This window comes from Bombina bombina, chromosome 5 (genome assembly GCF_027579735.1).
Source record: "Bombina bombina isolate aBomBom1 chromosome 5, aBomBom1.pri, whole genome shotgun sequence".
Taxonomy (NCBI): domain Eukaryota; kingdom Metazoa; phylum Chordata; class Amphibia; order Anura; family Bombinatoridae; genus Bombina; species Bombina bombina.
The window spans coordinates 294456890-294479115 of NC_069503.1; the positions used below are offsets into that span (position 1 = coordinate 294456890).

General features: G+C 38.3%; 1 protein-coding gene across 1 annotated transcript in view; it reads left to right on the top strand.

Moving 5' to 3' along the window:
- Positions 1-13404, top strand: part of VPS50 (VPS50 subunit of EARP/GARPII complex) — a 994344-nt gene extending 980940 nt beyond the window's left edge. Inside the window, exon 28 of the mRNA XM_053714049.1 lies at positions 11401-13404. Coding sequence (XP_053570024.1) covers positions 11401-11520 — 120 coding nt within the window. The 3' untranslated portion in view covers positions 11521-13404. The remainder of the gene's footprint in view (positions 1-11400) is intronic.
- Positions 13405-22226: the final 8822 nt, after the last annotated feature.

The following is a 22226-nucleotide window of genomic DNA, read 5'->3' on the forward strand; positions in this document are numbered from 1 at the left end:
TAATTTAATGATAGTATAGTGTTAGGTTTAATTGTAACTTAGGTTAGGATTTATTTTACAGGTAATTTTGTAATTATTTTAACTATTTTAGCTATTAAATAGTTCTTAACTATTTAATAGCTATTGTACCTGGTTAAAATAAATACAAAGTTACCTGTAAAATAAATATTAATCCTAAAATAGCTATAATATAATTATAATTTTTATTGTAGCTATATTAGGGTTTATTTTACAGGTAAGTATTTAGCTTTAAATAGGAATAATTTATTTAATAAGAGTTAATTAATTTTGTTAGATTTAAATTATATTTAAGTTAGGGGGTGTTAGTGTTAGGGTTAGACTTAGCTTTAGGGGTTAATACATTTATTAGAATAGCGGTGAGCTCCGGTCGGCAGATTAGGGGTTAATAATTGAAGTTAGGTGTCGGCGATGTTAGGGAGGGCAGATTAGGGGTTAATACTATTTATTATAGGGTTAGTGAGGCGGATTAGGGGTTAATAACTTTATTATGATAGCGGTGCGGTCCGCTCGGCAGATTAGGGGTTAATAAGTGTAGGCAGGTGGAGGCGACGTTGTGGGGGGCAGATTAGGGGTTAATAAATATAATATAGGGGTCGGCGGTGTTAGGGGCAGCAGATTAGGGGTACATAAGGATAATGTAAGTAGCGGCGGTTTACGGAGCGGCAGATTAGGGGTTAAAAATAATATGCAGGGGTCAGCGATAGCGGGGGCGGCAGATTAGGGGTTAATAAGTGTAAGGCTAGGGGTGTTTAGACTCGGGGTACATGTTAGGGTGTTAGGTGCAGACGTAGGAAGTGTTTCCCCATAGCAAACAATGGGGCTGCGTTAGGAGCTGAACGCGGCTTTTTTGCAGGTGTTAGGTTTTATTTCAGCTCAAACAGCCCCATTGTTTCCTTATGGGGAATCGTGCACGAGCACGTTTTTGAGGCTGGCCGCGTCCGTAAGCAACTCTGGTATCGAGAGTTGAAGCTGCGTTAAATATGCTCTACGCTCCTTTTTTGGAGCCTAACGCAGCCTTTATGTGGACTCTCAATACCAGAGTTATTTTTATGGTGCGGCCAGAAAAAAGCCGGCGTTAGCTACGCGGGTCCTTACCGACAAAACTCTAAATCTAGCCGTTATGCTTTTATGTATGCTATAATGGAGCCTTCTAATTCTTTCCCTAAATCTACCTTAGATGTTGGGTGCTGTGAACCCTTTCCTACCAATGTTGTGTGTATATTGTAAAAAAAAACAAAAAAACTGAAGTATCTCCCCCAGCTTATTTATGTGACTCATATTTAAAAATTTAATTTACTGGATGTAAAGGGGCTTCTCTTCCTCAGGACAAAATGTTCAAGGGGAAATTTAATGCCTCTAATCGTTTTTATTTCTTTGATCAGAACAGAATTTGATTCCTCCTCTCAGAAGCAAAGCACCTCTGGCCCAGTCTGGAGGCCTAGTGAAAATTTAAACAGATCTAAGCAAGCCAAAAATTCCACCCTTACTTAGAAGTCAGTATTAAGTTGCAGCCCCCTATCCAGATGTAGGGGGCAGGTTAAACCTTTTTCAAGAAGCTTGGTTTCATTCTGTTCCGGATCCCTGGGTTCTGAATATATTTTCCCAGGCTTATCGTATAGGTTTCAGAGCAAGGCCTCGCAGAGGAAGGTTTTTTCTTTCTAATGTTCCAAGGAATCTCTCAGTCAGATTCAAATCTGGACACTATGGGGGTGATAGCTCCAGTTACTTTGCTGGAACATGGGATGGGATTTTATTCAAATCTCTTCTTTGTTCCAGAGGAAGGTACTGTAAGACTAGTTCTGGATCTGAAAGCTCTGAACAAGTTTTCCCTACTTTCAAAATGGAAACTATTCCGACTATTCTGCCTTTTGTTCAGCAAGGTCAGTTTATGTCTACAATACATTTAAAGGATGCTTATCTGCGTGTTCCGATGCACAGGGAACATTAACAGTTTTTGAGGTTTGCCTTTCTAGACAAGCATTTTCAGTTTATTGCTCTACGATTTGGTCTGAGAAGAATTTTCACAAAAGTTCTGGGTGCCCTTTTGTCTGTGATCAGATCTCATGGTATTGCAGTGTTTCCTTGCCTGGACTATATCTTGGTTCAAGCTCCATCTTTTCTTTTAGCAGAATCTCACACCAACAGACTGTTGTTGTTTCTTCATGGGCTAAAGTAAATTCCGGTCTAGGCTTTGCAGTTCATATTCCAGGAGTAAACAACTAGTAAGCAGATTTTCTCATTCATCAGTCTCTACAGGGGAATGGTCTCCTCACCAGGAAATGTTCATTCATATTGTGGATCTTTGGCCTGGCAGGATTTGGTATGCAGATCTGGCTCAGATGTCCAGTTACCCTCATTGGCCCCTTCCACTTTGACCAGGCCTTCTGTCTCTAGACCGTTTTTCCATCTGGATCTCAAATCTCTAAGCTTGATGGCATAGAGATTGAACGGTTAGTTCTTAAACAAAGAGGTTTCTCAGATTATGTGATTAAAACTTTAATCCAGGCTCACAAGCCTGTGACAATGAATATTTATCATCAGTTATTGAAGGCTTTTATTGCTTGGTGTATAGATCATGGCTTTTCCTTGCATTCTTTTAGAATTCCTAGAATTTTGTAGTTCTTATATGATGGTTTGGATAAGGGCCTATCTGCTAGTTCTCTGAAAGGGCAGATTTCTGCTCTTTCAGTTATGTTTCATAGGAAGAATGCTAATCTTTCTGACATTCATGTTTTTTTTTTCAGGCTTTCACATGAATTAAGCCTGTGATCAAGCAAATTTCACATTCCCAGGAGTTTTAATGTGGTGTTAAAGGTTTTGCAGGCTCCTCCTCTTGAACCTATGCATAGAGTGGATATTAAGCTTCTTTCCTTGAAGGTTTTGTTTCTTTTGGCTTTCTCTTCTGCTAAAAGAGTTTCTGAGTTTTCTGCTCTTTCTTGTGACCCTCCTTATCTTATTTTTCACCAGGATCAGGCTGCCATAAGGACTAAATTTGATATCTTGCCTAAAGTTGGGTCTTTAGACAATATCATTAGGGAAACTGTTGTCCCTTCTTGTGTCCTAATCCCAAGAATGATTAATAAAATCTTTGCATACTTTGCATGTTTTTAGAGCATTGAAGTATTATATTGATGCTACTAAGGGTTTCAGACAAACTTCTAGTTTTTTTGTTTGCTAACTCATTTGCTTCTAGGAATGGACAGAATGTTTCTGCTGTTTCTTTGGCCTCTTTGTTGAAACTTTTGTTTCATAAGGTGTACTTGGAGGTAGGTTAGCCTCCACCGAAACAGATTACTTCTCATTCTACAAAATCAGTTGCCACTTCTTGGGTTTCAAGAATGAGGCTTCAGTTGACCAAATTTGTAAGACAGCTACTTGGCCATCTTTGCATACTTTTACTAAATTCTACTATTTTGATGTATTTGCTTCTTCCGAGACAACCTTTGGTAGAAAAGTCCTTCAGGCAGTTGTCTCAGCTTGTTTTATTTTTGCCTGTTTAAATTTTTATCCTTTTTTTTTTTTTTTTAAATCCTTCCCCTTTATGTCTCATTACTTGTGGACTCCACAGCTTGGGTATTAGTTCCAGGAGTAATGGATCATAGACTCTCACCACCTGTATGAAAGAAAACACAATTTATGCTTACTTGCTAAATTTCTTTCATTAAACCCCCACTCTGTGGGTGTTTTTTTCTTTACCTTTGATTGTTTGCTCTTATTTTCTTTTCCTACCTCATTATGCTTGGTTTTATGTTAGACTGAGGTACCTATGAAGTGGGAGAGGTTTTACAGAGCTTTTGGGGTTTTGGAATCTGTGTCATCCTAGTGGTAGGGGAGAGTAATTACCAGGAGTGATGGATTGTGGTCTCTCACCACCATGAAAGAAAGAAATTTATCAGGTAAGCATAAATTATGTTTCATGTCTCCAAAGGTAAAATCAGCCTTTTTTTCTCATTTTATATATATATATATATATATATATATATATATATATATATATATATATATATATATATATACACAAGTAGGAGAAGGCACTCACTGGTCTTTTCAAGTGTACTTTTTTTCAAAAGCGTGACGTTTTGGGGACACACTCCCCTTCCTCAGACAAGCAAACACAAAACCCAGGAGTCTATTTACACAATATAGGCCCCTCCCAGTGAGGTGAAAAAGTGCGGCAAAACCGTAGTCATGGCAATCATTGAAAACAATATCAATAGTGTCAATTAATAAATGTGTATATAGCATAGTTCAATAAACTTGTGTATATAAATATGAGTGCTAATCCCCTATTGCAATATGCTAGAGGTGAGCATTCTCACATATATGTGAAGTAAATTTGCTTATGTGACACATAATATTTTATGTAGTGCACTAAAACAAGCAGCTGTGTTACTGGCCAATTATCTGTGAAAAGAAAACCTGTGCAGCAAGAGGTGCTATGCTTAAAGCATAGCTATATATACCCAGCAGGGACCATAATCCCTCTCACTGAAGGATAGCTATTAATGCTCCACATTACATCAGTGTGAGGGATCGTTATGTGGCATACAAGAGTAAAGAAAAAGAGGGAATAACTTAAATAAAACTATTGCTCTAACAGGCTATATAAGAGACCACATATGTAAACAGAAGCAAGCAGTGCATAAGCAGTGCACAATACTTAGATGCATTACAATAGTCATAAATAGTCAGTAATAATCATCAATAGTCAGTGGTATATACACAGACCGGATCAAAAGCGGGTATCAGGCTAGCCTCCCTGTTTCTGGCTGTATATCTCTGTGTCCCCGGTGTGCAGATCAGCTGAATCAGTGTTTGCTACAAGTTCAAACACGTTCCTGGTTTGGTGTGTGCTGACATCATCACCTGAGACCCATTCAGTTAAGCTGCAAATCGTTTACACCGGTCCATACGCCCCCTGGTGGATAAGCTTATATCAAATGCTTTTATAAAATAATCCAGGGCCATGTATAGAAATATATATATATATATACACACACACAGAGAAATGCACTCACAGGAACGAACAACCAGCTCAATACCATTGTTAGCCTGTTCTATGGCGATTTACCACCTGGGTGCAACTTCTTTTAGCCCAGCAATGCTTTTCACAGAGTAGAACTTTCCTGTAGTATATCAGTCTGATCCCGCCTATTACGGTCAGTCCAGCGACGAAATAACAGGCAATTCCTCTCTGAACAAGGAACAAAGCAACCCCAGACGATCGTTTCGACCTTCACTGGGCCTCGTCAGTGAGGTGTAGCAGTATTCCTCTAAGCACACTGAGCAAGGAGTCCACGTCTGGTTTCCCTTTTTTCCCATAGGGAGACTAAATACACAGAGAGAGAAATGCACTCACAGGAACGAACAACCAGCTCAAAACCATTGTTAGCCTGTTCTATGGCGATTTACCACCTGGGTGCAACGTCTTTTAGCCCAGCAATGCTTTTCACAAAGTAGAACTTTCCTGACGAGGCCCAATGAAGGCCGAAACGATCGTCTGGGGTTGCTGTGTTCCTTGTTCAGGGGGGAACTGCCTGGTATTTCAGCGCTGGACTGACCGTAATAGGTTGGATCAGACTGATATACTACAGGAGAGTTCTACTCTGTGGAAAGCATTACTGGGCTAAAAGAAGTTGCACCCAGGTGGTAAATCGCCATAGAACAGGCTAACAATGGTATTTAGCTGGTTGTTCGTTCCTGTGAGTGCATTTCTCTCTAGTCTCCATTGAAATAAAATACTAATAGAATGAGGATAAAAGAAGAGAAAAAATAAAAGAGAAGAAAAGGGAAGATGTGTACTACTCTTAAAGGGTCAGAAATTCCAGAATATCTGTGAAACAGAGATTAGTGGGGACTATTGTCTAGGATAAAAAGACAATAGTAATACCTAGAGTCATGAAATGAGAATGCTAGAGGGGTTATTCTACCATACCCCAATCCATGTAAAAATATGAGTTCCAATGTGCAGCAAGGATACTACAGCTACTGCAGCCGCTACATGGACTAAGCGCTCAGGCTAGAAAAGGTGGGGTATATTTTTTGCGTGTAATACTGCTAAATCAAACCATTATTAGTATGCATGTGTGTGAAAATATTGTGTACAAAAATATTATTGTTGTGTAACATGTAACAGTAACAGGCCTCTCTTAAGGGGAAGAGAGCCCCCGAGAGTCAAGAAATTATTATTATTGTTAGATATAAACAGTGGTTCTCATAACTCAGGATCGTGATAGTGCCCCTGGACTTCCCAAGGAGTCTTTCCGGGAGCTCATTCATGAGGGCCAATTTATTCCCAGGCTTAATTATATGAAAGAGTAGAGTGTTCAATGTAAAGATCCACTTCGACTTCAAGTAATTTCCAATGTCTATCACCTCCCCTGGGTAGTATTGGTACATGGTCTATTAATTTGAACCGTAGATCTTGTACTGAGTGTCCCTTTGTTGCAAAATGATGGGCCACCGGTTGGTCGCTTTGTTTCTTTTTAATGGCAGCTCTAATGGAGGATCTATTGTTTGCAATATGCGTACATTCGTCGTCTCCCGTCTTTCCAATGTAGAAAAGACCACAGGGGCAGCTGATCATGTACACTACAAATGGGGTAGTGCATGTCAGGTAATCTTGGATTTGAAATTTCTGATATGTATCCGGATGATGAAAACTGGAGCCCGGGATCATAGCATTACATGTTGTGCAGCCAATGCACCGGAAGCAACCTCTTTTGGGGCCCTTCATCCATGTTGTTTTGTTATAACAGTGTTTAGGATCTGTTAAGACCAGTTGATCCCTCAGGTTCCGATTCCTCTTAAATCCTTCTCTGGGACTATCCAAATCCTGGAATGGTAGAGTGGGGTCGCTCTTGACAATATGCCAGTATTTCCTAATGCTATGTCCAATGTTCTTAGTATCTGGACAGTACTTTGTTACAAATGTCATCCGGTTGCTGGAAGCCTCTTCTTCCATCTTCTTGAGTCTTTTCTGTTCATTAATACAGTCTAATAGGTGTCCCCATTTGTATGGCCTGGCTATGAATTTAGCTGCCATGTCTTGCAGTTGTGAGTTCTTCTTAGATATGTCGCTATAATTGCGATTGACTCTGTATTTTACCTGTATTTTTATTTTATCACTCTATTTATTTATTTTAATTTATTTTATTATTATTTAATTTCATTCCTTTTCGTTACATGTATGTACTTTATTCATTTGTTGTCTTTAGTTTGATTCTCCCTCCTATACTTTCATTTTTAGTTTTTTTTGTATTTGTTTTCCTATATCTATGGGGTAAGCTCTTCATCTGTTCCCCCTATTAACACTCTGGGGTGCACAGTGGATGCCTGTTGAAGCATGGTCCCACAGTCCTACCTGTACACCAACAGCAGCTAGGGTTTTTATATCTATATTTTTCTATACATGGCCCTGGATTATTTTATAAAAGCATTTGATATAAGCTTATCCACCAGGGGGCGTATGGACCGGTGTAAACGATTTGCAGCTTAACCCCTTAACGACCGAGGACGTGCAGGGTACGTCCTCAAAAAAAAGGCAGTTAACGCCTGAGGACGTACCCTGCACGTCCTCGGTGTGGAAAGCAGCTGGAAGCGATCCTGCTCGCTTCCAGCTGCTTTCCGGTTATTGCAGTGATGCCTCGATATCGAGGCATCCTGCAATAACCATTTTTAGCCATCCGGTGCAGAGAGAGCCACTCTGTGGCCCTCTCTGCACCGGACATTAACGGCTAAGTTCGTTGGTGGGTGGGAGCCGGTGTGGGAGGTGGGTGGCGGCCATCGATGGCCTTTGTGATGCGGAGGGGGGGGGATCGGGGGCGGGGACGACCGGGGGGGACGCGCGCACGTGCACGGGGAGGCCGGGCAGGCGCGTGCACGGGGAGGGAGTGGGTGGGAACCACTGCGCTACAGAAATTTTTTAGTTAGAAGTGGGGATCAAAGGGGTAATTATATTTATTTGGTGATCGGTTTGGCTGGTGGGGTATTGGACTGTGGGGGGGAAGCTACACTACAGAAACAAATAAAAAAAAAATAATAAAAAAAAACATTTTTATTTGCAAACTGGGTACTGGCAGACAGCTGCCAGTACCCAAGATGGCCCCAATAAGGCAGAGGGGGAGGGTTAGGGAGCTATTTTGGGGGGATCAGAGAGGTTGGGGGCTAAGGGGGGACCCTACATAGCAGCATATGTAAATATGCTAAAAAAAAATATTATTTTTTTTAATACCTTTTATTTTAGTACTGTCAGACTTTCTGCCAGTACTTAATATGGCGGGGACAATTGTGGGGTGGGGGAGGGAAGAGAGCTGTTTGGGAGGGATCAGGGGGTGGGATGTGTCAGGTGGGAGTCTGATCTCTACACTAAAGCTAAAATTAACCCTGCAAGCTCCCTACAAACTACCTAATTAACCCCTTCACTGCTGGCCATAATACACATGTGATGCGCAGCAGCATTTAGCGGCCTTCTAATTACCAAAAAGCAACGCCAAAGCCATATATGTCTGCTATTTCTGAACAAAGGGGATCCCAGAGAAGCATTTAAAACCATTTGTGCCATAATTGCACAAGCTGTTTGTAAATAATTTTAGTGAGAAACCTAAAGTTTGAAAAAGTGAACAATTTTTTTTTATTTGATTGCTTTTGGCGGTGAAATGGTGGCATGAAATATACCAAAATGGGCCTAGATCAATACTTGGGGTTGTCTACTACACTACACTAGAGCTAAAATTAACCCTAGAAGCTTTCTACATGCTCCCTAATTAACCCATTCACTGCTGGGCATAATACACGTGTGGTGCGCAGTGGCATTTAGCAGCCTTCTAATTACCAAAAAGCAAAGCCAAAGCCATATATGTCTGCTATTTATTAACAAAGGGGATCCCAGAGAAGCATTTACAACCATTTATTCCATAATTTCATGAGTTGTTTGTAAATAATTTCAGTGAGAAACCTAAAGTTTGTGAAAAAATTTGTGAAAAAGTACAAAAAAATTTTTATTTGATCGCATTCGGCGGTGAAATGGTGGCATGAAATATACCAAAATGGGCCTAGATCAATACTTTGGGATGTCTTCTAAAAAAAAATATATACATGTCAATGGATATTCAGAGATTCCTGAAAGATATTAGTGTCCCAATGTAACTAGCGCTAATTTTGAAAAAAAGTGGTTTGGAAATGGCAAAGTGCTACTTGTATTTATGGCCCTATAACTTGCAAAAAAGCAAAGAACATGTAAACATTGGGTATTTCTAAACTCAGGACAAAATTTAGAAACTATTTAGCATGGGTGTTTTTTGGTGGTTGTAGATGTGTAACAGATTTTGGGGGTCAAAGTTAGAAAAAGTGTGTTTTTTTTCCATTTTTTCCTCATATTTTATAATATTTTTTATAGTAAATTATAAGATATGATGAAAATAATGGTATATTTTGAAAGTCCATTTAATGGCGAGAAAAACGGTATATAATATGTGTGGGTACAGTAAATGAGTAAGAGGAAAATTACAGCTAAACACAAACACCGCAAAAATGTAAAAATAGCCTTGGTCCCAAACGGACAGAAAATGGAAAAGTGCTGTGGTCATTAAGGGGTTAAAGGGACATGACACCCACATTTTTTCTTTCATGATTCAGAAAGAGAATGCATTTTTAAACATCTTTCTAATTTACTTCTATTATATAATTTTTTTATTCTCTAGATATTCTCAGTAGCTGCTGATTGGTTGCTGCACATAGAAACCTCATGTGATTGGCTCACCCATATGCATTGCTTTTTCTTCAACTAAGGATATCTAAACAATGAAGCAAAATAAATAATAGAAGTACATTGTAATGTGGTTTAAATTTGTATGTTCTATCTGAATCATGAAAGAAAGATTTTGGGTTTAGTGGCCCTTTAACTGAATGGGTCTCAGGTGATGATGTCAGCACACACCAAACCAGGAAGTTGTTTGAACTTGTAGCAAACACTGATTCAGCTGATCTGCACACCGGGGACACATGAGATATACAGCCAGAAACAGGGAGGCTAGCCCGATACCCGCTTTTGATCCGGTCTGTGTATATACCACTGACTATTGATGATTATTACTGACTATTTATGATGACTATTGTAATGCATCTAAGTATTGTGCACCGCTTATGCCCTGCTTGCTTCTGCTTACATATGTGGTCTCTTATATAGCCTGTTAGAGCAATAGTTTTATTTAAGTTATTCTCTGTTTTTCTTTACTCTTGTATGCCACATAACGATCCCTCACACTGATGTAATGTGGAGCATTAATAGCTATCCTTTAGTGAGAGGGATTATGGGCCCTGCTGGGTATATATAGCTATGCTTGAAGCATAGCACCTCTTGCTGCACAGGTTTGTTTTTCACAGATAATTGGCCAGTAACACAGCTGCTTGTTTTAGTGCACTACATAAAATATGTGTGACATAAGCAAATTTACTTCACATATATGTGAGAATGCTCACCTCTAGCATATTGCAATAGGGGATTAGCACTCATATTTATATACACAAGTTTATTGAACTATGCTATATACACATTTATTAATTGACACTATTGATATTGTTTTGCATCATTGCCATGACTACGGTTTTGGCGCACTTTTGCACCTCACTGGGAGGGGCCTATATTGTTTAAATAGACTCCTGGGTTTTGTGTTTGCTTGTCTGAGGAAGGGGAGTGTCCCCCCGAAACGTCACGCTTTTGAAATAAAGTACACATAAAAAAGCCAGTGAGTGCCTTCTCCTACTTGAGTTGCCATTAAGGTGAGAGTGCTCATTATAGATAGATAGATAGATAGATAGATAGATAGATAGATAGATTTACATAGAAGTTGAATGGACTAAAGAAAACAGACACAGGTAATTCTACAATGACACCCTAAATGGGTTAAGACAGCAATGTTACTGTGGGGCTTAAAGTTAATTATTCAAGGGAAGTATCATCTTATTGGGCAACTTGTGACAAGCCAGTAGTGTGGAGTTATTTTCATATATTTATGAAATATTAAAAATTTAGAGGAAATCTTCTCCCTTTTGTATTTGATACACAGTAAAGTTATTTTTCATTATTTGCATTATCATTGTAACCCTTTGATTTGAATGCTTTGACAAACTTGTTGATGAGTGTTACTAGTGTTATGCAAGGTATGCCACCTGACCTGTGTTAAACACAATTAGGCTTAGACCAATGGTGGCTGGTAACGTTGTACATTTGCAAACAATTCTGCACTATAGTGAGCAATGTTGGGCACCTATTTAAATAGACACAAAAGAAGATTTTCATATGGCACTATTGCTTGCCTATATCTATGTATTTAACTATGCATCTAACTCATGTCAAATCTTTTTTTTTATATATAACAGGAGTATTCAACAAAGCAGCTGACAAATTTGGTGAATGTTTGCTTGGGATCTCACATTAATAAAAAAGCCAGGCAGAAACTTCTAGCAGCTATTGATGACTTGGACAGACCTAAGAGATAATCATCCAGTTGGATGATCTGATCATATACAATGACAAAAAATAAACATTTGCATGCATTTAGTTTTTTGTTTGGATGCATTACCTAAATATCCTAATATTTTTATTTTTAAATATGTAATTATATGTTACCTTTTTGGTTTCTGATCATGATCATTTGAACACTTTTTTTAATACCTACATATCATTCCATATTGTACTATTTTTAACAATAGGAATAATTATTTTGTATTTATATGGGATAGTTTTCTTAAATATTAAGATATCAGTAAACCGTCCATGGTGTGTACATTTTGAAGACTGATTATTCCATAGCTCAATTATTGAACATCTGCATATAAAAAAATATGAAGACTTATTTACTGAGTAAGGATCAATAAAGACATCCGTTTTTGAACACATTTGTTAATATATTTGTACTAGTATGTGAAAACTGTGACCAATTAAAATATTTTTGCTTACTGTTACACCTTAGTCCATAACAATAATGTCTGATCTATAGTTATTTGATGAGGTTATTAACTATCCTACATATTTTAGAAAACAAACAAAAGCAAAATATCTAATTATTAGGTATGTTCTTGGATTCTGTACATTAAAGTGTAGCAATGCGTGCAGATTTTCATTATTTGCCTTAAAAGGACAGTAAAGGCAAAGTTAAACATTCATGATTCAGATAGAGCATGTCATTTTTAACAACTTTCCAGTTTACTGTTATCAAATTTGCTTTGTTTTCCTTGTCTCCTTTGTTAAAGGGTCAGAAAGGCCAATATTGAAATGAAATGTACATAAAAGCATTTCAATTTAAAACAGAAGTATTTTAGCAATACATTTCCATTAGCAAAAAAAATAACTTCTAGTAAAAGTTTCTAATTTTCTGCGGCATACGCACACGTCCTGTGCCCGTGCACCAGTAGTCAAGCTCAAAGAGCTGGTGATTGCTTCTGTGAAGATGTAATTTGTGTCAAACAAGCCACCACTGACTCACTGAGAAGGTAGTGTTTGAATACTGATGCAAGTGCCCTTAAAAGATATGTGCATATGCTGTAGAAAAAACAGTAATAACTTTTACTAGAAGCATTTTCTCTAATGGATGTATATTGCAAAAATGCTTCTATTTCACATTGAAATGCACCCGTGCAGATTTCAATTTTGACCTTTCTATCCATTTAAAGAAGTGAGCTTATGAGTGTGATCTTTCACAGTCTATGGCAGCAGTATTTGCAACATTGCATAGCCATGCAATAAACAATGCTGCTAACACTGCTGCCAGATGGCTAAAGACACGTGCACGCTCCTCAGCTAAACTAAGATTACTCTTAAACAAAGGAGCACTAAGCAAAATGTATAATAGAAGTACATTAGAAAAGTGTTTAAAATGCCATGCTCTATCCTATCAATTTAAGTTAAATTTTGACTTTACTATTCCTTTAAGTCTGATTTAATTAGGGAATAGAACAATTTCCCAACCTTTTTGTCAAATTGTTGTTCAAGGAATAGGGCTAAAGATATATATATATTGTTGCTGTAGTAGTTATTTTATCAAGAATGGTCTTTTCTGATGGTAAACTAATATTCACAGTAAAATTTGTATATAGTGCACAAAATTATTATGTGAGTTATTTAATGAAATATTAAAATCATGACTTGGAATACCCTTTATTGGACTGAAAACACCCCAACTTTTGGTTTCTATGGCTGTTTTTTTTTTTTTTCTTTTATCTTTGTTGTGTTTTTTGTCATCTCATTGTACAAAAATGCATATAATAATAATTGTTATTGTATTGCAATGCTTTCATAGTAAAAAGACCCAACTAAATATATGAAAAGATGATGTTTGGAAACAATGAAAATATAATAAAGACACTAATAATGAACCAAAAAAATCAGTGTTAATTTTTGTATTTAAATGGGTTGTCTTAGCAAAATGTCACGATAAAGTAAAAAAATGTCTTGTACTTTTTGTTTTTATTTATTTATTCATTCATACTGTATATAGTGATACACAAAAGAAAAAAAATAAACAATATTAATAAAAAAAAACATTATGGCCCAGATTACAAGTGGATCGGAAACGCTTGGGCGATAAGGGGTTTATAGTGTGGGTTTGTGCTCGTCGGGCTTACCGCTGGTATTACAAGCTGAACGTAAATGTAGTCCCTTGCGCACAATCACAATTTACGCTAGAATGATTACCGCGCCTTCAGAGCTCTGGTTAACAGTTTTGCAAAACTTAAAAGTTTCACAAAACACATAAAAAATACATTACAAAGTATAGTTACACTCATAAGAACACTATCTAAAAATATGGCACACAAAAGTTATAAGGGCTCAAAGATATGAGAACTCATAGGCAGGAAAAGGGATTTAACATTGAGATGCATATATATACATGTCTAGAGATGAGTGTGTATGTGTGTATAAATATATATATATATATATTGTGACATGGTGAGAGGAGTGTATTTTAGCAGGAGATTGGAAAGGTCACTTTTTCCCCTCTAACAAAGTGTTAATTTGTTAGTAGCTCACCACAGCTGATTCTGGTTAAATATTTGGATCCTTTATAAGCAATTATGTAGAGGAAATCAGTGTCTCATTGTGCAGGCTACTCCAGAGAGGGAGGAACTGAGCCTTGCTGTATGTCTAAATGTATTGCTGGCAGAAACAAGAGACTGGTGAGCAAACATTGTTCTATTCTGCTTTTTATTTATTTGTTTTGTTAACTGGGACCAGCTTAGCTGCACAGGACTGGTTAGTAAGGAAATATTGCATGTATAGTTAGTCTCCTAAAAAGGAGTAGGATTTTGTTTGTTTTATGTTTCATTTAAAGGGGAAGTACACCCCATGTTTAAAACAGCTGATAAAAATAAAACAGCCTAAAAAACTATATTTATTTCATGTAATTGGCAAGAGTCCATGAGCTAGTGACGTATGGGATATACAATCCTACCAGGAGGGGCAAAGTTTCCCAAACCTCAAAATGCCTATAAATACACCCCTCACCACACCCACAATTCAGTTTTTACAAACTTTGCCTCCTAGGGAGGTGGTGAAGTAAGTCTGTGCTTGATTTTCTTGTGATATGCGCTTCTCAGCATTTTGAAGCCCGATTCCTCTCAGAGTACAGTGAATGTTAGAGGGATGTGAAGGGAGTATCACCTATTGAGTGCAATGGTTTTCCTTGCGGGAGATCTATTTCATAGGTTCTCTGTTATCGGTCGTAGAGATTCATCTCCTACCTCCCTTATTCAGATCGACGATATACTCTCATATTCCATTACCTCTACTGATAACTGTTTCAGTACTGGTTTGGCTATCTGCTATATGTGGATGGGTGTCTTTTTCGGTAAGTATGTTTTCATTACTTAAGACACTGTCAGCTATGGTTTGCCACTTTATGTATTATTGTAAAGTTCTAAATATATGTATTGTACTTATATTTGCCATGAGTCAGGTTTATGTATATTTCCTTTAGCAGACTATCAGTTTCAAAATTAGGAAAAACATATTTAGAAAGTTATTTTTTCTTACCTGGGGTATAGTCTTTTCTTCAAAATTGACTGTTTTCTGTAATTTTCGCGGGCAAAATTAGGCTTGCGAGGCCGCAAAATGCTAATATTTATTGCGTCATTCTTGGCGTGAGAATTTTTTGGCGCAAAGGTACGTTTGTTGATGCAAATTCGGCATTTCCGGCGTCTTAGTTGACACCAGGTTCCTTGCGTCTGCCATGACCCGAGTCGCGTCCTTTCCGGATGTTGTTAGCACCAAAAAATTTCATTTTGCATTGCGCGTCATACTTGGCGCCAAATAATTTAATTATTTAAACACCACTTCCTATATGCCTCTTGCCTTTTTCTATGCTCAGAGGGCTATGCTGTTTGCATTTTTGTCCCATTCCTGAAACTGCCATATAAGGAAATTGATCATTTTTGCTTTATATGTTGTTTTTTCTCTTACATTTGCAAGATGTCTCAATCTGATCCTGTCTTTAGAAACCACTGTTGGATTCTTCTGCCTGATAACAGTTCTACCAAAGATAAGTGTATCTGTTGTAAATTAGTAGAGATTATATCTCCAGCGGTAGTATGTAACAGTTGTCATGATAAGCTTTCACATGCAGAGAATGTATCTATCAGTACTAGTACAATGCCTGTTGTTCCTTCAACATCTAATGTACATGATATCCTGTGAATATAAAAGATTTTATTGCTGATGCGATTCAGAAGGCTTTGTCTGCTATTCCGCCTTTTAATAAACGTAAAAGGTCTTTTAAAACTTCACATAAAGTTGATGAAATTTCGAATGACCGACAACATACTGAATTATCCTCCTCTGATGAGGATCTATCTGGTTCAGAAGATCCTACCTCAGATATTGACACTGACAAATCTACTTATCTCTTTTAAGATGGAGTATATTCGTTCCTTGTTAAAAGAGGTGTTGATTACTTTGGATATTGAGGAAACTAGTCCTTTTGACATTAAAACTAGTAAACGTTTAAATTCTGTTTATAAACCTCCTGTGGTTACTCCAGAGGTTTTTCCAGTTCCTGATGCTATTTCTGATATGATTGCAAAGGAATGAAATAGGCCTGGTACTTCTTTTATTCCTTCTGTTAGGTTTAAAAAGTTGTATCCCTTGCCAGCAATTAGATTGGAGTTTTGTGAAAAAATCCCCAAGGTTGATGGGGCTATCTCTACTCTTGCCAAACGTACTACTATCCCTATGGAAGATAGTACTTCCTTTAAGGACCCTTTAGATAGGAAACTTGAATGTTATCTAAGGAAAGCTTATTTATGTTCTGGCTATCTTCTCAGGCCATTGCAGCTGCATCAACTTTTTGGTTGGAAAGTTTAGCGCAACAGGAAACGGATCCTGTTTTGTCTATCATTGTTCGCTTGCTTCAACATGCTAATCATTTTATCTGTGATGCTATTTTTGATATCATCAAAATTGATGTTAAATCTATGTCTTTCGCTATCTTAGCTAGAAGAGCTTTTTGGCTTAAATATTGGAATGCTGACAGGGTATCTAAGTCTAGATTTCTATCTCTTTCTTTCCAAGGTAACAATTTATTTGGTTCCTTTAAGACCAGACCTTTGGTCTCAAGGACCGTTTTTCCATCAGGATTCAATTATTTCAACTTTTACTGGGGGGAAGGGAGTTTTTTTTACCTCAGGATAAAAGATCTAAGGGTAAATCTAAGGCTTCTAATCGTTTTCGTTCTTTTCAACAGAATAAGGAACAGAAAGCCAATCCTTCCCCCAAAGAATGTGGTTCCAATTGGAAACCCTCTTCAAGTTGGAATAAATCCAAGCATTTTAAGAAACCAAAGCCAGCCCCCAAGTCTGCATGAAGGTGCGGCCATTTTTCCAAAACATTTGGGCAGATTCTGTCCAAAATCAATGGATTCAGAGCATTGTCTCTCAAGGGTATCGAATAGGATTCAGAGTAAGACCTCCTGTGAGAAGATTTTTTTCTCTCAAGTGTTCCAGCAAACCCAGTGAAGGCTCAGGCTTTTCTGAAGTGTGTTTCAGATCTAGAGCTTTATACTAATTCCGTTTCAGGAACAGAGTCTGGGGTTTTATTCAAATATATTCATTGTCCCAAAGAAAGAAAATTCATGCAGTCCAGTTCTGGATCTGAAAATTTTGAACAGTTTTGTAAGAATGCCAACTTTCAAAATGGTGACTATAAGGACTATTCTGCCTTTTGTTCAGCAAGGTCATTATATGTCCACGATAGACTTACAGGATGCATATCTTCATAATCCAAATCATCCAGACCACTATCGGTTTCTGAGATTCTCTTTTCTAGACAAGCATTACCAATGTGTCGCTCTTCCATTTGGCCTAGCGACAGCTCCAAGAATTTTTTCAAAAGTTCTTGGTGCCCTACTCTCTGTAATCAGAGAACAGGGTATTGCGGTGTTTCCTTGTTTGGACGACATCTTGGTACTAGCTCAGTCTTTACAATTTGCCGAATCTTACACGAATCAACTAGTGTTGTTTCTTCAAAGACATGGTTGAAGGATCAATTTACCAAAAAGTTCCTTGATTCCTCAGACAAGGGTCACCTTTTTAGGTTTCCAGATAGATTCAGCGTCCATGACTCTGTCTCAATTGTTCCCTTCAGTAGCTATGTGCATGGAAGTTTTAGGTCTCATGAGTACAGCATCGGACGCAATCCCCTTTGCTCGTTTTCATATGAGACCTCTCCAGCTTTGTATGCTGAAGCAATGGTGCAGGGATTATACAAAGATATCACAATTAATATCCTTAAATCCCAATGTTAAACTTTCTCTGACTTAGTGGTTAGATTACCACCGTATAATTCAAGGGGCCTCTTTTGTTCGTCCAACCTGGACTGTAATCACAACAGATGCAAGTCTTTCAGGTTGGGGAGCTGTCTGGGGAACTCTGACAGCACAAGGGGTTTGGAAATCTCAAGAGGCAAGGTTGCCAATCAATATTTTGGAACTCCATGCTATTTTCAGGGCTCTTCAGGTTTGGCCTCTGTTGAAGAGAGAACCATTAATTTGTTTTCAGTCAGACAATGTCACAACTGTGGCATATGTCAATTATCAGGGCAGGACTCCCAGTCCCCTAGCTATGAAAGAAGTATCTTGGATACTTGCTTGGGCGGAATCCAGCTCTTGTCTAAATTCTGTGTTACATATCCCAGGTATAGACAATAGGGAAGCAGATTATCTCAGCCGTCAGACTTTACATCCGGGGGAGTGGTCTCTCCATCCAGATGTGTTTTTTTTTTAGTTTGTTGAGATGTGGGGTCTTCCAGAATTAGATCTGATGGCTTCTCATCTAAACAAGAAACTTCCAGGTACCTATCCAGGTCCAGGGATTCTCAGGCGGAGTCGGTAGATGCGTTAGCAGTTCCTTGGTTTTACCAACCTGCTTATATCTTTCCGCCTCTAGTTCTTCTTCCAAGAGTGATTTCCAAAATCATCATGGAACATTCGTTTGTGTTTCTGGTAGCTCCAGCATGGCCTTACAGGTTCTGATATGCGGCCCTTGTCCGATGTCCAGTTGTCAACCTTGGCCACTTCCTTTAAGTCCAGACCTTCGGTCTCAAGGACCTTTTTTCCATCAGGATCTCAAATTGTTAAATTTGAAGGTATGGAAATTGAACGCTTAGTGCTTAGTCATAGAGATTTCTCTGACTCAGTGATTGATACTATGTTATAGGCTCGTAAATCTGTTTCTAGGAAGATTTATTATCGAGTTTGGAAGACTTATATTTCATGGTGTTCTCCTGGCATTCTTTTGGAATTCCTAGAATTTTACAGTTTTTTCAGGATGGTTTGGATAAAGGCTTTTTGAAGGAACAAATCTCTGCTCTTTCTGTTTTATTTCAAAGAAAGATTGCTAAACTTCCTGATATTCACTGTTTTGTTCAGGCTTTGGTCCATATCAAGCTTGTAATTAAATCAATCTCTCCTCCTTGGAGTCTTAATTTGGTTTTGAAAGCTTTACAGGCTCCTCCTTTTGAGCCTATGCATTCTTTGGATATTAAACTACTTTCTTGGAAAGTGTTGTTCCTTTTGGCTATCTCTTCTGCTAGAAAAGTTTTGAATTATCTGCTCTTTCTTGTGAGTCACCTTTTCTGATTTTTCATCAAGATAAGGCAGTTTTGCGGACTTCATTTAAATTTTTACCTAAAGTTGTGGTTTCTAACAACATTAATAGGGAAATTGTTGTCCCCTCTTTGTGTCCTAATCCTAAGAATTCTTTGGAAAGATCCTTGCATTCTCTGAATGTTGTAAGAGCTTTTAAATATTATGTCGAAGCTAGCCAGGGGCGTATTTAGGTTTTGTGCTGCCCTAGGCACTCAAAATTCTGCTGCCCCCCCCAACCCACCCCAGGTTTAAGGCCTTTTTTTAGACATAATATTTTTGGGGAAGGGTGTAAAAAATAAAAAAAATGTCTTTTTAAGTAGATGTTCACCAGGGCTTGCATTCACTCTGGTCACACACACACATATATATAAATATATATATATATATGTATGTATATATATATATATAAAGACATTATTTTGCAAGTCAGATGATTAAAGTGTTAATATCAGAAAAAAATTGCCTTCACTGTATGATAGTTTGTCAGTAGGTAGTTGTTTAACCTTAAACATCTTCTTTGGTGATTGACAGTTATTTAAGCAAAATATCTGCTTGGATAAATATGTAATGAATATACAAACTGGCCTTTAAAAGTACTTAAAAAATACAACAGTAGTTATGATAGGTTTAGGAATTGAATCCTAGGGGATAAAGTCACATGATACAATCATAATAAAGTATATACTTGTATTGTTTCTGAATGTATTAAATGCATACAACATATTTTCAGTTGTGTTTTAAGTCACATAGTTGTATAGATTCAGCAATAAATACTTATTCTTTGCATGTATGACAGATAGACACACAGTAAATGTACAAGTATTTAGTGACTAATCCGTTTAAGTATGTTAATGCCTAATGAAGATGTATTGAAGGGAGAAAGGCATATGCTGTTTCACAGTGGTCACGGTGTAGTGCACACTGCACTGTGTAGTCTGTGTGAGTCTCAATCACGCGGTGGAGCCAGGAAGAATACCGCATTCCCTCTCAGGCCAGGCTGCGCAAGTGAGCTCCGCATCCACTGTCACCACGTCATGCGCACCCACATACAATCCCATAGGATAGCAATAGTTGGGCCAGCCATTTAAGTCATTTGTAATTGGTTGATTTAGCCACCCGGCCCTGAGTTCAGTAGAGTGGCCCTAGGGACTAAAAATTCTGCTGCCCCTTAAAAATCTGTCGCAATAGGCACCGGCCTCGTTGGCCTATGCCTTAATACGCCCCTGGAAGCTACTAAAGATTTCAGGAAGACTTCTAGTCTATTTGTTGTCTTTTCTGGTTCTAGGAAAGGTCAGAAAGCTTCTGCCATTTCCTTGGCATCTTGGTTAAAGCTTTTGATTCATAAGGCTTATTTGGAGTCGGGTCAGGCCCTGCCTCAGAGAATCACAGCTCATTCTACTAGATCAGTCTCCACTTTAAGGGCTTTTAATAATGAAGCTTCAGTTGATCAGATTTGCAAAGCAGCAACTTGGTCTTCTTTGCATACATTTACTAAATGCTACCGTTTTGATGTATTGCCTCTTCGGAAGCAGTTTTTGGTAGAAAAGTTCTTCAGGCAGCTGTTTCAGTTTGGATCCTCTGCTTATGTTTTTAGTTTGTTTTTTTTTCATTTATGAGTAAAACATATTTTTTTGGTTGTGGATTTAATTTTTTCAGCGGAAAATGGCTGTTTTTTTTTTTTTATCCTTCCTTCTCTAGTGACTCTTGTGTGGCTTTCCACATCTTGGGTATTTCTATCCCATACTTCACTAGCTCATGGACTCTTGCCAATTACATGAAAGAAAACATAATTTATGTAAGAACTTACCTGATAAATTAATTTCTTTCATATTGGCAAGAGTCCATGAGACCCACCCTTTTTATGGTGGTTATGTTTTTTTGTATAAAGCACAATTATATTTCGAATTCCTTTTTTTGATGCTTTTTACTCCTTTTTTCTGTCACCCCACTACTTGGCTATTCGTTAAACTGAATTGCGGGTGTGGTGATAGGTGTATTTATAGGCATTTTGAGGTTTGGGAAACTTTGCCCCTCCTGGTAAGATTGTATATCCCATACGTCACTAGCTCATGGACTCTATATATCAACATAAATTATGTTTTTGTGCTGAAGTGACTATTCCTGCAAGGGCTTTGCCACAGTGGTGTCAGAAGGGGATTGTTAGTGCCTGCTTTACTACACTGGAAGCCTTAAAGGTACAGACTCATATAAATATGGAGGATGTTTTACAGGCCCTGTCACAGGCTGCGTCTATACAACAAGAAACTAATTGCCAGGCTGCAGCATCAGCTGCAGCTCAGCAAGAGTGTAACAGACTTTTAGCTTTACAAATTGGGACCCTTGCTGAGACCCAAAAACAGGATCATGCCATGCTTTATGATGTGTTGCAGCATATTGCTAGGATGATGTGGAGGCATATTTGGTGGCATTTAAATGCACAGCTATCCGGGAAGCCTTGCCACAAGAGCAATGGGCAGGAATCATTGCTCCTTTTCTCCTTGGTGAAGCCCAAAAGGCTTATTATGACTTGGAAGAAGAGGCTGCTAGAGACTATACACGGCTACAAGCTGAAATTCTCACTAGAATGGGTGTAACATGTACAGTTAGAGCCTAGCATTTCTATATCTGGCATTTCAACATGGGGAAAGCGCCCAGGTCCCAGATGTTTGACAATACATCTGGCATGAAACTGACAGACCAGAGGCCTAAAGTCCTGCACAGATTGTTGAAATGCTACTTGACAGATTCTTGCGAGAACTGCCCCGTGGCCTCTTCAAGTGGGTAGGACAAGGAAACCCCACTACATATGATTCTATGGTGGCTCAAGTGGAAGGATACCTTGCTGCCAGGGACCTTGAGAAAGCATGTCCTATGCCATCTAAATTTGTTTCAGAATCTCTGAGACAACAAAAAGACTTTTAGGACCCAGAGGCCAGGAAAGGGGAGGAAACCTATAACCTGCTTTAAGTGTGGTGCCAAAGGACATGTCAGGGCAGGATGCCCAAACCTACCAGAACTAATGCAATGTGCCCTAGGAGAAGAACCATTGGACTTTTGTGGACTTATTTG